The following is an 18990-nucleotide window of genomic DNA, read 5'->3' as shown; positions in this document are numbered from 1 at the left end:
ACCAGGAGACTAAATGATGGAAGAAGATCGGTGACTGTCATGCACCAATCGGAGTCAGTGCCAAGCAGTAGGAGCCACAGTACCCCCTCAAGAAAGGAGAAGTGGAAGATAGTGTGCCCCTACTGTGAGAAAGAACACTGGCTGTCACAATGTGACTCATTCCCCAAGATGAATGCGGAGGAAGCGAGTCAATGGATAAAGTCCAACAGACGCTGTTTTCGCTGTGCGCGATCACACATGGCAGCCGAATGCCGCTTAAAGAAAAGGTGCAGTCGGTGCGATGGAGCCCATCTGGACATACTCCACGACAGTAACAGACGGCGGCCTCCACCCGCACCATCAAGCAACAAAGCAAGCGTCATGTACATCGACCCCGCCAGCAGCAGCGGAGCCAGAGTGCTCTTAAAGGTAGTCCGTGTGACATTGAGCTACCAGAATAAAGTCATGGACACTTACGCCGTCCTTGATGACAGGTCAGAGAAGACCCTTCTGCTCGCGTCCGCTGCGGCCCAGCTAGGGCTGCGGGGGAGCGAAAACCAAATGACAATTCGGACAATAAGAAGAGATTTGAAAACGATAAAGGGCGAGAATGTCTCATTCTCTATCGCAGCAAGCGGCCAGCCCGAGCGACGGTACAGGATTACAGACGCTTTCACCAGCCAAGAAATAGGACTCTCGCGGTACACATACCCCGTAGCCAAGCTGATGGAGAAATATGTACATCTACGCAAGCTACCGATCCCACTCATAGACGGTGCTACCCCGACACTGTTGATAGGCTCCGACCATGCAGACCTCATTGTCCCGATAGACCGGGTTCATACCGGACCCAGAGGCTGTCCTGCAGCAGTCGAGACCCGCCTAGGATGGACTCTCCAAGGCCCACTGGCCAAATCTCTCAACCGAACCACAGCCACTAGCTGTCTCCACTCCCGAGTCACAGAGGGAGACACCGCACTCCTGCAGCATGTAGAGAGGCTATGGACCTTAGAACAAATGCCCTTTAAGAACGAAAAGAAAGACATTCGCTCTAAAGACGACATCTACGCCATTAACCTCCTCGAGACGGGAACAAAGAGAGTCCCAGTCAGCGGCGTGTTGAGATACGCCACGCCACTCCTGCGGCGGGAAGGGATGCCTACCTTTCACGCAAAGAAAGACGCCACAGAGCGGTACCTACTAAACACAGAGCGGCGCTTAGCCAAGGACCCCGCCCAAGAAAGTGTATACCGCGCTGAGATTGAGAAGCTCATCACAGCGGGACACGTCACAAAGATTGACATTAAAGAGGCCGACCAGACGACTGAATCGTGGTACGTGCCCCACCACAAGGTTCATCACAACGGCAAAGACCGCATCGTGTTTAACTGCAGCTACCAGATCGGATCCCACAATCTGAATAAAGAGCTATTGCCCGGTCCTACACTCGGCCCCTCCCTACTAGGCGTACTACTCCGCTTCCGCCAGGACAAGGTGGCTATCAGCGGGGATATCAAAGGGATGTTCCTGCAGGTGAGATTAGTAGAGGAGGACAAGCCCCTGTTGCGGTTCCTATGGAGAGAGAGGCCAGGAGATGAGCACCCAGCCATCTACCAATGGGAAGTCCTCCCTTTCGGAACTACATGCAGCCCATGCTGTGCTACATTTGCACTACAGAGACATGTCGCAGAGGACCCAGCAGCGGACGAAGAGGTCCGACACAGTGTGAAGAACAGCTTCTACGTAGATAACTGTCTACAAAGCGTTTCGACCCAGGAAGAAGCCGAGGCTCTCCTACTTAAACTCCGCGCCTCTCTGATCAAAGGCGGCTTTGATCTCAGGCAGTGGGCCAGCAGCGATCCGCACGTACTGCGCAGCCTCTCCTCCGAGGACAAGGCAGCGGGCAGCGAGACCTGGATGGCCACAATCCCAGGAGAAGCCCAAGAGATGACACTAGGACTAGTGTGGCGCTTCAAAACAGATTCGCTCCACTATAGACACAAACCCCTGACCACGGAGCAGGGAAGGTCGACGGCAATACCGACCACCAGACGGAGTGTGTACAGAACACTCGCCCGACAATATGACCCGTTAGGATGTATACTACCGTACACCACCAGGGCAAAGATGATTGTACGAGCATTGTGGGACAAGGACCAGGGCTGGGACGACCCCATTCCCGCACACACCTTGCATCCACCTGGAGAGAGTGGGAGATGGAACTCCACTCACTCCCAGGCGTTAATATACGCCGAAGCTACTTCCCACCCACGGTGAGGCCAGAGACATGTAAAATGGATCTACACGTCTTCAGTGACGCCTCCGAGGTCGCCTACGGATCAGTAGCCTACTTGCGGGCCCAAGAAGAGGGGGGAGAGATCTACACAGCATTCATCCTCGCCCGCTCGAGAATAGCCCCACGCAAGCAACAGTCTATCCCACGTCTAGAGCTCTGCGCAGCCCTCGCAGGAGCGCATCTAGCCACGCTCATCCAACGTGAGCTCACCATTCCGGTGCATAGAACAATCCTGTGGTCAGATTCCACGACAGTACTCGCCTGGATCAAATCGGATTCATGCAAATACAAAGTCTTCGTGGGAGTCAGAGTCACTGAGATTCAAGAGTTAACCGGAGAAGCAAACTGGCGCTATGTTGATACAAACACAACCCAGCTGACGTCATCACCCGGGGAATGTCCCTAGATGACTTAACCCGTCATAACATCTACAGTGACGGACCAGCATTCCTCAAGCTCCCGGAAGGAGATTGGCCCACGCCCACCCCGAGGGAAGCAAGTGACGAGGAGGCTGAGAATAAGAAACCCATGTTCTGTGGATTGAGCACTGTTGTCTCCGCAGACCCCAACATAGACGATTGCATTACCATAGAGAGTGCGCAGCAACGGACATTCCTGCGGCACCACCCAGAGATTAAGTCCCCCGCTGATATGTCAGCAGCTGACTACGAGGAAGCAGAACTGCTTCTACTGCAACGAGCCCAGAGAGACTCATCAGACAGCAGATTGATTCATCTGGCCCCCGAGAGTGACACACATACCCTCATCAGAGTGGGTGGTCGCCTGCGGAGAGCCCCCAATTTACCGGATGATATTAAGTACCCGATCGTATTGAACAGCCGACACAAGGTCACAGAGCTGATTATAAAGAAATACGACGAGGATGTACACCACGCAGGAGCAGAGAGAGTCTTCGCGGAAATCAGACGTCGTTACTGGATACTTCAAGGAAGAGAGGCGGTGCGACGCTTCCAGCGAACCTGTCTAGACTGCCGAAAGTGGCGCGCGCAGCCCAGCATACCACGGATGGCTGACCTACCTCCATGTCGCCTCCGACTCGGCGACAAGCCATTCCACTCAACAGGCATGGACTGTTTCGGCCCGCTGCACATAAAGAAAGGAAGAGGCACCGAGAAGCGGTGGGGTATTGTATTCAAATGCATGACCACCAGAGCGATACATATCGAGCTCCTTCCGACCATGAGCGCAGACTCATTCCTTATGGCCTTCCGAAGATTCACATCACGGAAAGGAAAACCGTCTACATTATTGTCCGATCACGGGACAAACTTCAAAGGCGGAGAAAGAGAGCTGAGGGAGAGCTTCCAAGCTATGGGCCCAGAACTTAAGACCCACCTCGCTCCAGCCCAGATTGACTTCCAATTCAACCCCCCAAACGCACCCCACTTCGGTGGAACTTGGGAACGAGAAGTACGTTCTATAAAGACAGCCCTGTACGCAGTACTTGGGGCCCAGACTGTGGCGGAAGAAGTCCTAATGACAGTCCTCACGGAGATTGAGGGAGTATTGAACTCAAAGCCCCTCGGTTACGTCTCCAGTGATGTAGCAGATGTCGACCCAGTCACCCCCAACACCCTCCTGATGGGGCGGCTAGATCCCGCGTTACCCCAGACAATGTACCGGCCTGAAGAAGCGAACGGCCGACGAATGTGGAGGTACAGCCAAGTATTAGCCGACAAGTTTTGGAGCAGTTTCCTACTGCACTACCTACCGTCTCTACAGACCCGCCAGAAGTGGGTAAAAGAGAGAGACAATTTGACGGAAGGAACAGTCGTCATGATTATTGACCAGTCACTACCCAGAGCTATGTGGCCGGCTGGCCGCGTAAGCAAAGTGATCACCGGTGCCGATGGCAAGGTCCGAGCAGCTGAAGTACTCGTCCAGGGGCGCATTTACACCCGTCCTGTGGCGAGGCTCATAGAACTGCCCCGACTCCCAGACACAATCGATGATGACCATGACCCTATGACTTTGTGAGTTGACTGACCCTTACAGCGAACCCTTGAGTGGTAGACAGTGCGGTTAATCTGTCTCTGCTTAACTAATTGGGTTGGGACCAATTAGGGGGCGGCTGTTCTGAAGGATCAGATTAAACCGAATATATATATTTATTATATATATATATTTAATTGTATTTGTATATCCCCTGATATCCCTTGTATATTCCTTGTACAATATGCATTGAATATCCCTTCTAGTCTACTGAACATCCCATAATAGTCTCCATTTTACCATTGGACGAGACCTTGGTGCCAGGTCGCCATACCCCTCAGACCAGGTTCAATCGTACCGCTCAACATGTATGGACAAGTCCTAGTTCCGCGTAGGAATATGTCTACCGCACCACTAATGGTACTATTTGTTCATAGTGCGTATATATACTGCGCTATTAAAGTAGAGCTTTCCTTTTAGTCCAGTTCCTTACCCTCCAACAGAGTGACAGACGCAAAAGCCTCCCCGCGAACCACGTGTGGGCAGTAAGGCCAATTCGGCCCAGTATCGGCATTGAGACATCGTGTATATTAATATTTGAATAGTCATATTTGGCACTATATCGTCGAGTTGGACGTATTCTATTAAGCTAATAATAGTCTATTCATATGTAGTGCCTCGTGCGGTAAGAGTTCTATAGTAATCAGCACCCCCATCATTTCGGGCATCAGCTGGACGCTTATCCAGGGTGGTTGACCCCACGTGAAGCTGCACCCGAGGAGCTCCAGGCCAAAGAGCGAGTGGACCTGTATATTGGATTATTCTACCGACGACGGCTAGCCTTCCCCGGCTTGGATTATGCTTTGAGTACTTTGATTATTCTATGGATAAAGGCCAACACTGCGGTGTGTTGGAAATACCCCCCCCGGAGAGGACGACAGGTGAGAAGACGCTCTACACGACGAGGTCGCCTCACGTCTCTCCATCGTGGACCGGAGGACGCCGGCCACAGAGAGTCCAACTGCTTTCATCTGTGGATCGAGGATCGCTGGGCACCGGGTCGCACGACTGTGGGCTCTCCCAGGATACCCTCGGCCAGACGGGATACAGCCAGACTCTACCCCCCCCCCCTCCAGCTGTCCTACAAGCAGTCGGAACCTTCCCCTAGTGTATCCAGCTATATAATCATTCAAGTATCATTGCTATTGTTCCCTAAATATTCCAGGTTGTATATTTGCTTCCTGCGCAATCAGAGATTGGACATTCGATATTGATCTACCTACGAATACTCATTTGCCATAAAAGTGCATACTATTTCAAATCATAAATGTAATTAAGTGATCGTTGTACATACCTTTTGCTATGTATTATTAATAAACGCAGACTTTCGACTTGGTACATTTGTGTTGGATCCGTTTCATCAGGTGGGAGTGTTTATCATAATTATGTATACCTAGTACTGGGTGGCCAGAGTCTAAAGTACAAGAGGTAGTGGTAGTAAGTATCATATCTAACAATACAGTCAGGGAATTGTACCCCTCAGTTACAACAATACTGACCAAATTGAGATTTATTTTTCTCGTCAATTTATTTTGTTTGCTTTCTAATTTAAAATACAGTTTGAAACCGTCTGTACACAGTAGACTATGTGTGCTAGCAGAGCTAGTCTCCAGTCGCGAGTCACAGTGCATGTGTGCGGTGGTTTGTCCACCAAAAAAGCGCCAAAAGATAGAAAAGAAACTAGCGGAGCCAGAACTGTTCAACTCCCCTGGAGCCACAGCCACTTCTTTTGGTACTTTCGCTTTCAAACCAGCTGCAGCCTGAGAACTGGAGTGTGAGGGGCTGTAACACTAAAGATGGCGGCAATGACAAAGAATTGCTGCAAAATAAACATACATTTGTTTAAATAATAAGTGAAAAAAACATTTACATTTTTTATACTAATAAAAAAGATCGATAATTATCGACATCGAACAATATGAAAAATGTTATCGTGATATATCGTGATAACATTTTCAGCCATATCGCCCAGCCCTATGTCCAACGAGCCATTTCCATCAACTTTCATAACTAGAATGTTTCCAACAGGCATTTCCCCTTTCAGCAGAAAAAGTGTCAGACAAATTTTTAAAGAAAATACTTGGCCACTCCGGTTAACACATTGTGCGCCATAAACGGCGCAAGTCGTTATTGCCCGCCATGCGTTGAACACCAACAACGGCATAAATCGTTTTTGGGATCAATATTTAATTTTTTCACCATGGCATTCATAATTCATCCAGCCTCCCTCCGGACTGCAGCGGCACCCTGTCTGAGATTGCAACGCCTCAATACCGCCGCCTGGTGGATGGTCGGGCGAGTTACACTCACGCCAAAACCGGAAGTGGCCATCGGTGCATCAAGGAAATCCCTCCGGCAGTCATATCTTGTTACGTGGATCCAGACAAACACTTGAGTGCATTTGGATCGCTTTTGAAACGCAATAATCGATATGATTTCGGCGTTTATTGCGCCATACAAACCGGAAATGGCTGTAGGAGATCGACGTCAAATAATTGGGATATTTTTCCTCCAGTCTCATCGGCGAATGGTAAGAGGAATACAACGTTATTTTCAGCCCGATTGTTTATTAATTTCACTGCAAACCATCTGCTCAACATATCAACCCATACTAAATAAAGTCGTTACTGACGATCAAGGAATTATAAACGACCCCCCCTTTCCTTCACGCATGATGAAGCATAATGTATACCGATCATATACATTTGAATTTTTTAATATAGCGTGTATAGGAAAGAAACGCCAATCGATTATCATATGCGTCAGGGCCTATAACTAGCGTTTTTGGAATTACAGCAGAAAAGCTTAGAAACATACTTATATTCTAGACGGAATGAAAAAATATAACGTTCCCACATCCGGAACGATAGATAATCGATGTTGAATGGGCCATAGTAATGCAGATATAGCTATAATATTTAAAAAGTTATAGCCCTGCAAAGAAGGTAAACATCTCCATAGGGTTACAGTGCTGGCAGACTGGGTATAATGATGGGCACAATGCCCGGCGCCCAATGTGTTAAGGTGAAGAAAGATGTTTGAGCTGCAGTTAAACTTACTAGGCTGTTTGAGGCGCAGCTCCATGGCCAGATCGCAGGCCTTGTCCCTCCGTCCCTCGGCCATGAGCAGCCTCTCTCTGCTCTCTTCGGCCCGGTGCTCCAGCAGCTGTCTCTCTGCCTGCCGGTACACCCGCAGCAGCCGTAAGCACAGTGTCTGGTGCAGCCGCAGGAAGAAATACCAGTTGTTGTTGACGAAGAACAGGTTATAGACGCCGTCCAGCTCCTTCTGGTGCTCAGCCTCCGGGTCGCGCAGGTCCACCTTCTCCCCGGCCGACACCGAGCCCGTCTCCATTGCGGTGGAACTGGGGGCTGGTCCGGTAACCCCGCCAGGCTGGCTTGTGCTGGTGGAGGAGGTGTCTGGGTCTGCAGGCTGGGACGGGCTGCAGCGTCTCCGCCTGGATTCTCCGTTCAGCTGCTGCTGGGGCTGGGGTGGTTGGGGTTGAGACTGACTGCCTGTGGCTGATACTCCTGTTGCGTTACTAACATTACTGCTCCCTCCTCCTCTATCTCCCCGCTCTCCTTTATCTCCCCGCTCTCCTTTATCTCCCCGCTCTCCTTTATCTCCCCGCTCTCCCCTCTCTCCCCGCTCTCCTTTATCTCCCCTCTCTCCCCGCTCTGCTCCCTCCTCTGGCTCCACCTCCTCATCCGTCCAGTCTTCAGTATCACTGAGTTCGCCGCGGCGGGAGAAGAACAGGTCGGGGACAAAGTGCTGGATGATGCGCTTGATGTGGTCCTTGTCATCTTTGTGGATGGCGGGCTGACGTTTGACGTGGTAGATGATTAGCGAGGCGGCGTCCTCCAGGATCTGCTTGTCCTCGTAGGTGAACACCATGTGGGGCTCGCTGGCCGAGGCGGAACCCGGGCCGGTACCAGAACCATCACGGCCCTGCAGGCCCACACCGCCCTCCTCTGTGCTCTGCTCCTGGCGCTGCGATGGACAGCAAAACAAACAGGTTAATATACTCACACTAGAAGTATATATGCTGGTTAGGCACATGATCAAAAACAGAAAGAAAATGACAATATGCACTGTGCAGCATCAATAGAGAATAGAGAAAATACTTAATAAATAGACTAAAAGGCAGATTTTTACATGGATCATGTTATTTTATAGAATAAAGTCTGCTGATAAGGAGTAGAGTCCCACTGTATCTACCTCATCGTATACACTCTCAATCTCATTGAGAAGGCTCTTGGAGCGCAGGGCCTTCATGTCGTTCTGTTTGAAGTTGACGCCTTGGTGGTCCAGTGACTTGAGGTACGCCTTCTCATACTGCTCCCTCCAGATCTTATTAAAGCCCTGCTGGGCTTCTCTCCACTCCTCCTCCTTGGCTTTCAATCTGAACAGTGAACAGACATCTGGGATGAAGATGCTTCAGAACAAAACAAACCCACCTGTTAAATGTGTGTGGGCTGCACCTGCTTGTGCATATGCCGCTTTATTACTATAGACAAAGTGCTAGTGTATGTTGGTATGTGTCAGAGCAGGTGAGCATCTGCCTCTCTTTGTATCTAACGTGTATGTGTCAAAATACTGTTTTCAACTCGATTATCCCTGGCTTGATGCGCTCTGGTTACACAAGAAGCCCATCTGACTCGTCACTATGGGAGATCCAATAGAACCACTTGTCTTGTCAACTGGCAGTCAGAGACAAGTGGCTCCCAATGCCAAGTGGATAACGAGGCATTGGGCCCACCTGGGGCACCACGTCAAAGAGGAGTGCTCTATTGGCTGCGTTTTTGAATTCCTTCTTTTTCTGCCTCTAAATCGATCCAGTCAGTCGCATATTGTGGAGTTGTGTCTATCCATCCAGAAAACATTTATACTGATGTTTTGGTACTGGACATAGAAATGGTTCATATTGGAAGTTATAAGGGGTCCAAATTCCAAAGTCTGTATATATAGTTACCTATGTTGTACCTATATTATAGAGCTGTTTGGAAAGTGCCATCTGTGGTTTTGTGTCATATCCCTTTGATTTATACTAGTAGAGTGCTTTTTCAAAACAGTTACAAAGTGCATCACAAAATAAATAAAAACAGAACACACTACACAAGACCATGCATGCTTTAAAAACAGCAATAATTTAAATAATCATTTATATATATAAAAGAAAATCCATTAGGTAAAAGCAAATAATTTCTTTCCCCAATATATCAAAAACTACTGGTGCAAGTGGTTTTTGGATAGACTTATTAGGCCCAGACTACATGTATGAATGAATGAATGAATGACTTTATTTGACAATATAAAAAATAAACATGTGACAGAAGAGCACAGTCGGGATATACTGCCAAGGATGAACACAAAAAAGCTCAGAGCTTATTTCCATTGTGGTCCTTGTAGGGGGGTGGGGGAGTGTGATGCTTAAAACATGCATCATACAAAACGTGACATCACAACACATCACATATACCATTTAACATTTATATACATACAGACTCATACAACATGCAAGGGTGCCTTAAGCTAAGTGTCTAGGTCAAGTAGTCCCTTTTGAGCCATGTCTTCAGGCTGGACTTGAATCTAACGGCATTGTCTATGATTTTCAGTTCACTGGGCAGACTATTCCAATAGACAGCTGCTGAATACAGAAAGGACTCCTTCCCCATACAGCTCCTGAATCTGACTGGCACAAAGTCAGTTGAGCTGCGCCTAGTTTGGTATGCGTGGGTGTCTCTGATTCGGTTGAAGTAGTTGTTAAAGTACACTGGCACTACCCCATGCACTATTCTGTGAACTAGGCACATCCCTATCTGGTCTTCCACCTTAAGCCATCTCATGATCTCAAAGTGAGATGGGTCAAGGTGGGTTCGGGCAGGTAGCCTTAGTATTACCCTGATTAGCTTGTTTTGTGATGTCTGTAGTTTTATTTATGGATTTTTATCAAAACGGATAGTTTCACACTCCCGTTAAAAAAAGAAAAAATACGTGTCCATGCGGCAGGTTTTTTTTTTAAAAGACCTCCGTCCAGATGTAAATGCAGAAATGCATATAAATTGCTCCAACAAGCATGTCAGGCCAGTAGTAAGCGATATCTCAAATACCATAGAACAACAGTCTGAGCATGCGTAGTGAGCTGATTTTCATTGGCGGCAGCAACTGAAAAGTAAAATAATGTAGTGACAGAAAATCTGAATAAGAGACAATGGACCCAGTACTTTGTTGGCTGTCTCTCTCAAAATTTAAAAGTGTATCTCTCCATTGCATAAAGGCTGGCTGGCAGTGCGCATAGAACAAGGCATATATTATTGAAATTAGTTTTCTCTAACAAACACATCTACAGTATTTCTATATTTCATATAGTTTCTCGATGGCATTGAAGCAAAAACTGACAATAATCAAGACAGGCTCGATTACCTTGAGCAGTTTACAACTGGACAGCCAAAACAACTGGTTCGCAGCTTTTTAAATATGGATTGTGCAAAAGGCTATAAACAGGCCAAGGAACAACTGGAATGGAACTTTGGTAATGAGACGAAGGTTACCACAGCACACATGTGAATAAAGCACTGAAGTGGAATCCCATAAGAACAGAGGATGGGGAAGCATTGCAAGCCTATGCACTATTTTTAAGAGGCTGCTGCAACACAATGCAAGACATCCAGCATTTGGATGAGCTGGATAATGCATCCAACCTCAGAATCATTGTCTCTAAATTGCCATTCAAGCTCTGTGACAAATGGAGGTCAACTGTGTGCGATCATCAGGAAAGGCAAAAACAAAAGTGAAGTTTAAGAACTTGGTGGAGTTTGTGGAGAAGCAGGCTAGGATTGCATTGGAACCCATCTTTGGTGACATCATTGACCTATCCACAAACAGTAGAGGTGGCTCCAGAACAAAGCCTGCAGACACAAAACAAAAGCCCAATCCGGCCAGCAGAGGGAGCAGTTTCGCCACCACAGTGACTTCCATGCCTAAAGATTATGTGATCACTGCTACCCCACACGCTATTCAAGGCCAAAGACAGGACTCTAGCACATCAACTGCTTTTCAAAGACAGGACTCAAGCACATCAACTGCTTTTCAAAGGCCTTGTATGTACTGCAAAGGAGACCATACGATGGAGTCATGCAACAAGATGAAACGCATACCTAACAAGGAGAAATTAGAATTTCTCAAAGTTGGACATTTGTGCTTTGGATGTTTGTCAAAAGGACACATGAGTAGGGACTGCCGCAAGCGTATGACCTGTGCAGTGTCAACAAAGGCATCCAGGCATTTTGCACATTGAAATGGAAAATAAGAAGAGTGCCTAAACAGAGGGGTCTCCAAATAGAACATATACAGTCATCTGTGAGCAGTGCTTTGGTTTCTCTAGAATCACGTCAACCTATTGTGGCCGGTAGCAAAGAGTGCACGCTTGCTGTTGTTCCTGTTCAGGTGAAGCTTTCTAGAGGAAGCCAGATTGTGCAGACATATGCTTGTTTAGATCCAGGCAGCTCTGCTACATTCTGCACTGAAGAATTGATGACACAGTAAGGAAAGAAGATAGAGATACTACTCAAAACCTTGGGACAGGAAAAGCCTGTCACCAGCTATAGAATCACTGGGCTGGAAGTGGCCGGTATCAACAGCAGCACATTCCTGGACCTACCAGATGTGTACACCCAACAAAACATCCCTGTGACAAAAGACAACATCGCAGAGGAGAATGACATCAGGAAATGGCCATATCTGAAGGATGGTGAACTGGCTAAGATCAATGCAGGCGTTGGACTCCTGATTGGTGTTAATGCACCAAAAGCTCTTGAACCATGGAGAATCATAAACCGTAAAGGTAATGGACCTTATGCTGTTCAGACTCTCCTCGGCTGGGTGGTCAACGGTCCACTCGGTAACAGCACCACCAGCACAGATGGATATGGCCGTCCGTATGTGGGTGCAAATAGAATCTCTATTGCAAACTTGGAAGAGATTTTGGTCAAGCAGTACAACCAGGATTTTGCAGAGCAGCATTATGATGAAAAGAATGAGATGTCGGTGGAGGATAAACAATTCCTGAACATCGCATCCACCTCTGCAATGAATGTCATGTTCTGTCAAGAATACAAAGGCTTTATGAGCGATGTCATTTCAAAAGGATATGCTGAAGTAGGGCTGGGCGATATGGCCAAAAATGATATCGTGATAACGATATCGATAACAATATCATATCACTCGATATTATCTATATTGTTATAAGTATAATTTTTTTTTTTTTTTTTTTTAAACAACATATGTATGTTTATTTTGCAGAAATTCTTTGTCGTTACCGCCATCTTTAGTGTTACATCCCCTCACACTCCAGTTCTCAGGCTGCAGCTGGTTTGAAAGCGAAAGTAAACCGGCTTCTCTGCTGGCTGTGGCTCCAGGGGAGTTGAACAGTTCTGGCTCTGCTAGTTTCTTTTCTATCTTTTGGCGCTTTTTTGGTGGACAAACCACAGCACATGTGCACCGTGACTGGAGTCTAGCTCTGCTAGCACACATAGCCTACTGTGTACAGACGGTTTCAAACTGTATTTTAAATTAGAAAGCAAACAAAATAAATGGACAAGAGAAAAATAAATCTCAATTTGGTCAGTATTGTCATTTGGACAAGCAAAGCCATTACTTTAAGTTACAGGCAAGAAAGAGAAGTCTGTCCACTGTCTCTGGTTTTAAAACTGCCCTGTTGCAGGTCACATATATTTTTCCGATATCGATTATTAAAATATATCGCGATAATTATCGTTATCGTTATCGTTATATCGCCCAGCCCTACGCTGAAGTGGTACCCAACGAGCAGCTGGAGTGCGACAAGGGAAAAGTGTGGTATATACCACATCATGGTGTTTATCACCCAAGAAAGAAAACCATTCGAGTTGTGTTCGACTGTGCTGCAACCTTCGGTGGTACATCTTTAAACCAGGAGCTTCTTCAAGGGCCCAACTTGAACAACACACTGATTGGTGTTCTTCTTAGTTTTCGCCAGGGTCCGAACGCTCTAATGGCTGATATCCAAGGAATGTTTCACCAAGTGAAAGTAGCAAGAGAGGCGGTTGACTTTCTGCGCTTCCTCTGGTGGCCCAATGGTGACCTTAGCCAAAAGCTCACTGCGCACCGTATGGTCGTTCATCTCTTTGGTGCCGTGTCCTCACCCAGCTGCGCCACATTTGCCCTGCTTAAAAACAGCAGACGACAATCAGAATGACTACCCACAAGTGACAGACACAATAAGAAGCCATTTTTATGTGGAAGGCTGTGGAGACAGAGGAGCAAGCTGTGTCTCTGTACAGAAGCCTTACAGAGGTGTGCGCCAAAGGCGGATTCAAGCTAACTAAATGGGTTAGTAATCATCGCACTGTCCTCTCCTCAATACCAGAAGAGGGAAAGGCAACAGAAGTCAAAATACTGGATTTGGATCGGGAACATCTTCCTATGGAGCAGGCTCTTGTGGAATGTGGAGCAAGACACCTTCACATTCAGTATTGTGGTCAAGCAGCAGCCAACAACCAGACGGGGCATACTCTCAATCGTCAACTCTGTATATGACCCGCTGGGGTTCCTTGCACCAGTCATACTTACCGGAAAGTGGATTCTGCAAGACCTGTGCAAGATCAAGCTTGGATGGGATGAGATGGTCCCAGAGATGATCACTCAACAGTGGCAGAAGTGGGTGGCTGAGTTGCAGCAGCTGGATGACTTTCGTGTGGACCGATGTCTTACGCCAAGTGACTTTGGTGGGATAAAGACAGCGCAACTGCACCATTTCTGCGACACCAGCGAAGTTGGATATGGAACGGTGTCTTATCTTCGACTGACCAGCAACAGCAACAACACCCACTCTACTTTTGTAATGGGAAAAGCCAGAGTGGCACCTTTGAAGCAGACAACCATCCCAATACTGGAGCTTGCTGCCGCAGTCCTGGCAGTTAAATGGACAGGATGCAGAAGACCGAGCTACAGTTTAAGTGGGATGATTCAGTGTTCTGGTCGGACAGCACGACTGTCTTGAAGTACATTGCAAACACCACCTCAAGATTTCAGACCTTTGTGGCAAACCGAGTTTCCACTATTCGGGACATAAGTATCGCAGTGGAGACACATCAGCTTAGGCCTCAATCCTGCCGGCTGCCGATGATGCATCACGCGGCCTAGGAGCAGGCGCTCTACTGCAGTCCAAAAGGTGGATATCCGGCCCAGACTTCCTCTCACAGCCAGAGTCACAGTGGCCAAATTCCGTTGAAGAGCTGGAAAAGGTTGCTGATGATGACCCCGAAGTGAGAAACCACACCACTGCTTACTCTGAAAAGAGAAACCGCATCAGTGTTTACAGCATAGTGGTGGAGAGAGAGAAGAATCCCACAAGCAAGTTTATCGAACACTTCTCCAAGTGGACTAGCCTCAAGAGAGCTGTGGCATGGATTTTGAAGTTTAAAAAACTGCTTCAATGCTTGTGCTAGAAAAAAACAAGAGCACAAAAGGCACTTTGTGCACAAAATCTCAGTGGATGACATTGCCCAATCAGAGGAAGCCGTTGTGTGCTTTGAACAGGAGCACAGTTTCCACAAGGAAATTACTGCTTTAAGAAAGGGTTCCACAGTAAAGAAGAGCAGCTGTATTTACAGACTCGACCCTGTCCTGGTGAATGGAGTCGTGAAGATGGGAGGCAGGCTGAGCAGATCAGCATTGCCAGAAGAGGTGAAACATCCGGCAATCCTACCCAAAAGTGGACATGTGCCTAAGCTGATACTCAATGACATCCATGAGTTGACCGGCCATGGCGGTAGGAACCACATGCTCTCCAGGCTTCGGCGGCATTACTGGATACTGCAAGCCAACTCCTCAGCAAGGACAGTCATAAGGCAATGTCATGTCTGCCGACGTCAGCGTGGGAAAGTAGGAGAGCAGATGATGGCTGACCATCCCACCGATCAGATCACACCAGATCTACCTCCTTTTACGCATGTCGGGATGGACTACTTTGGCCCCATCGAGGTAAAAAGAGGACGTGGTACTGTGAAAAGATACAGAGTCATTTTCACATGTCTGGCCTGCAGAGCCATCCACCTATAATAATAATAATAATAATAATAATACATTTTATTTATAAAGCGCTTTTCAGGAACCCAAAGACGCTGACAATAAGCAAAACAAATGAACAAAGAAACAAAGAACCACAGGGAATAAACAACAGTATGAAAACGCAGGACATACAACCACGGGTAACAAGTAACAGATACAGAGTCCATTAGGGGAACAGTCAGGGAAGTAAGGAAACCGAGGGGAGGGGGGGCAGGAGAGGCAGAGAAAGTAGGGAAGGGGAAAGGGAAAGGGAGGTGGTAGGTTGGAGGAGGTGGTTATGGGTAGGGAAGGTTGTATGCTTGGGAGAACAGGTAGGTTTTGAGTCAGGATTTAAAGGTAGAGAGTGAGGGAGTGTCCCGGACAGTCTGAGGGAGGGTGTTCCACAGTCTGGGTGCAGCTTGTGAAAAGGCCCGGTCGCGTCTATGCCAAATACAACGCAGTTCGGTTTCCAGGTTCCTCTGATTGGCCACGACGCCTACGTGACCCCGCGCTAGCACGCCCCCTTATCCACGCCTGCCGCTACGCCGCGCCAAGCTCCTCTGTGTGTTGCAGCGCACGGCAGAGCAGCAGAGGTCCCTGTGTGTTCTCAACTTCCTCAATTTATACGCATGGAAGTATTGACTACGCCGTAACGAATCATTAAAGAAATATACCGTTAACTGGAATATGTTGTTTCTTTACACATATGTTGGATTATGTAATTGGTTTGTCATGACAAACCAATAAAATCGCTACTTTACATCAGGGTGAACGCTGTTGGTAACACCACCCACTTCAATGACAGAGCTCTCGACTCAGAGTGGCGTTGCGCGTGATGCGCGACAATATTATAAAATACAATATTATAAAGCACTTAGCAGCACTTAACACTTTAAACTTATCAGAACTTTAGCACGCGGAGGCGGAAACAGGCTTCGACAGCGACTTTAGAAGCGGCTGATTAAACAAGACGAAAGCAAAATACGAAAGTGAAAGTCAAGTCGTCGCCACTCATAGCAAATATGAGAGCTCTGTAGCGATTTTATTGGTTTGTCATGACAAACCAATTACATAATCCAACATATGTGTAAAGAAACAACATATTACAGTTAACGGTATATTTTTTTAATGATTCGTTACGGCGTAGTCAATACTTCCATGCGTATAAATTGAGGAAGTTGAGAACACACAGGGACCTCTGCCGCTCTGCCGCGCGCTGCAACACACAGAGGAGCTTGGCGCGGCGTAGCGGCAGGCGTGGATAAGGGGGCGTGCTAGCGCGGGGTCACGTGGGCGTCGTGGCCAATCAGAGGAACCCGGAAACCGAACTGCGTTGTATTTGGCATAGACGCGGCCCGGTCACCAAAACTTTTAAGTTTGGATGACGGGACAGTGAGGGAAACAGTGGAAGAGGACCGGAGGGAATGGGTGGGGCGGTAGGGGAGAAGGAGGTCAGTCAGGTAGGGGTAGAAGTAGCCCACACCCTGGACACCAACTCCTGCATTCACGCCCGTCGACGATTCATTTGCCGGAGAGGACAAGTTAAGGAGATCAGGTCAGACAATGGCACTAACTTTGTAGGCTCTGCTCGTGAGCTGAAAGAAGCTCTGAACCAGCTTAATGGAGGCAAGATCGAGAAAGCGTTAATGCAGGATGGCATATCATGGAGATTCAACCCTCCCCACGGTGCCTTAACACATTCAGCGCCAGAGATCGTTGTGGGCCGTATGGCCGTGTGTGCCAGCGCTTTAATGAATGGGGATACATGCCGGTGTTTGCAGTGCTAAAACTATATTAAATATTATAGCTATGGATATAAAACTATTGCCCATTTGACATCGAGTATCTATCGTTCAATTTGTGAATTTTTTTTTTATTCATCTATACATTCCCGTTTTATACCGTGGTGAATATGAGTATAGTTTTAGAGTAATTCTGTGTAATCCCAGGAAATCCCTGGATCAACAATCAATCTGAAATCAACGCTACATTATCGGTATTATGTTTCATCATGCATGCATGAAAAGGTGTGGGGGGGTTTCTATGCATCGATCGTCACCAATGGAATACGTTACACAGTACATATACACACACACGCTCCGATCGCGGGGAAGGAATGATTGGATCAACGCAAGATTGATACCATATAGCCCTTACCGTGATTTAGGATGTACTGCAAAAAGAATATTCCAATTATCTGATCGCCATTCCAAGTATTGATGATGATCGTGTTGCCAACATAATCCACCAAAGAACATGAACCGGCGGTGCTCGATTCTCCCCAATCCATGGGTTCTAAACATTACTCCTGGCCGACAAGGAAAACCTGGACCGGACTTTTTAGATCGACGGACAGACCAAGCTAGAGAGTTTCCAAGGATGTGCAATACCGGCTGCAAGGCGTTAGGCGGCGGTATTGGACGTTTGCGATCTCAGACCCATTCAGGACAGCCTGCCTCGATGGATTATGAATGGAAATAGCGAATAAAAGAAATAACGACCCAGAAACGAGAATCTTTCTCGTTGGGCCACAGAAACGAGAATTCTCGTGAACAGCACGGGATGTGTTAAAATGGTTTGGAATATCACTTTAATGGGATACACACCAAGCAATGTCTGCTGCCATACAATAATCAAAAACAATCGTAATGCCATCTACAAATCAATATTTTTGTGAAAGCATAATAACAATATAAAAAATTCCTGCTCGTAGTGTTAATTAATATAAAATACGCATTATTACCAAAGGGAAACAAGAAATCTTTTTGACACCGTATTTGGATTTACTAGTAAAACTAATGAAAGTGTTTGACTGAGCAAAATATATTCATCATAACTATGTGAAAAATATTAGAATTCTAGAATTACAATATCAAATCGGCAGTTGACCCCTTTCAAACCCCACCCTCTTTTCTTGATCCTCCAATCACAACTGTTGCTTCCCTCAGCAACAGTTGTGATTGGAGGATGAAGAAGAGAGGGTGAGGTTTGAGAGAGGTCAAAGTGCCTGACAGACTGTGTCCTCACCTCTTGAGCACCACAGGCACGGCGCTGGCAGGGCTCTTCTTCAGCCCTTCGATGATCTCCGGGGCCTTGTCGCCATAGATACGATAGACGGCTCTGCGCTGAATAACCTCAGAGGTTCCACCCAGGCAGTCATCCAATCGGAATCGTTCCTGGTCCTCTGGCGAAAGGCGGGCCAACTTCTTCTGGACGCTCTCTAGAACCCGGATGGTGGCCAGGTTGGTCTCCAGAACCACATCCAGCTGGGGGGTGGAAAGTGTTAGGGAAGCTTTAGAACACAGACATGACTTGGATAAGAAGCCATCTGTTAAGATCTAACTCCCTGAAACGGAGACTGGAAGAGGGGGCAGAATAGGCGCTAGAGCAAATACACCATGCACACTTTTTTTTATGCATTCTGAGGATGATGCAAGTTAATGTTCTGTGGAGTCTGCATGCAGAGAAAATAGCCTCAACACAGATTTTTATTCCTACTCCCCCCGCAACGGGTGCTGTTAAAAGTGGGTGTTCCAGGTCTGCTCCGCTTCCAGTGTGTTTCAGCTGTAAGTAACTGACCTATCTCAAAACTCACCCTCTTTTCTTGATCCTCCAAT

The 18990-nt window shown here is 47.3% G+C and overlaps 1 protein-coding gene across 1 annotated transcript in view; it reads right to left on the bottom strand.

Annotated features, from left to right (window-relative positions):
• The window catches only part of sin3b (SIN3 transcription regulator family member B), a 71875-nt gene that overhangs the window by 28797 nt on the left and 24088 nt on the right, over nucleotides 1-18990 (bottom strand). The window contains exons 11-13 of the mRNA XM_084307800.1: nucleotides 18401-18639; nucleotides 8504-8687; nucleotides 7348-8275 (exon numbers count right to left, since the gene is read on the bottom strand). Coding sequence (XP_084163926.1) covers nucleotides 7348-8275; nucleotides 8504-8687; nucleotides 18401-18639 — 1351 coding nt within the window. The remainder of the gene's footprint in view (nucleotides 1-7347; nucleotides 8276-8503; nucleotides 8688-18400; nucleotides 18640-18990) is intronic.

Source organism: Notolepis coatsorum (genome assembly GCF_963971535.1).
Source record: "Notolepis coatsorum genome assembly, chromosome: 2".
NCBI classification, from domain to species: domain Eukaryota; kingdom Metazoa; phylum Chordata; class Actinopteri; order Aulopiformes; family Paralepididae; genus Notolepis; species Notolepis coatsorum.
Note: the sequence above shows the minus strand (reverse complement) of the source record. Positions and strands in the feature narration are given on the sequence as shown.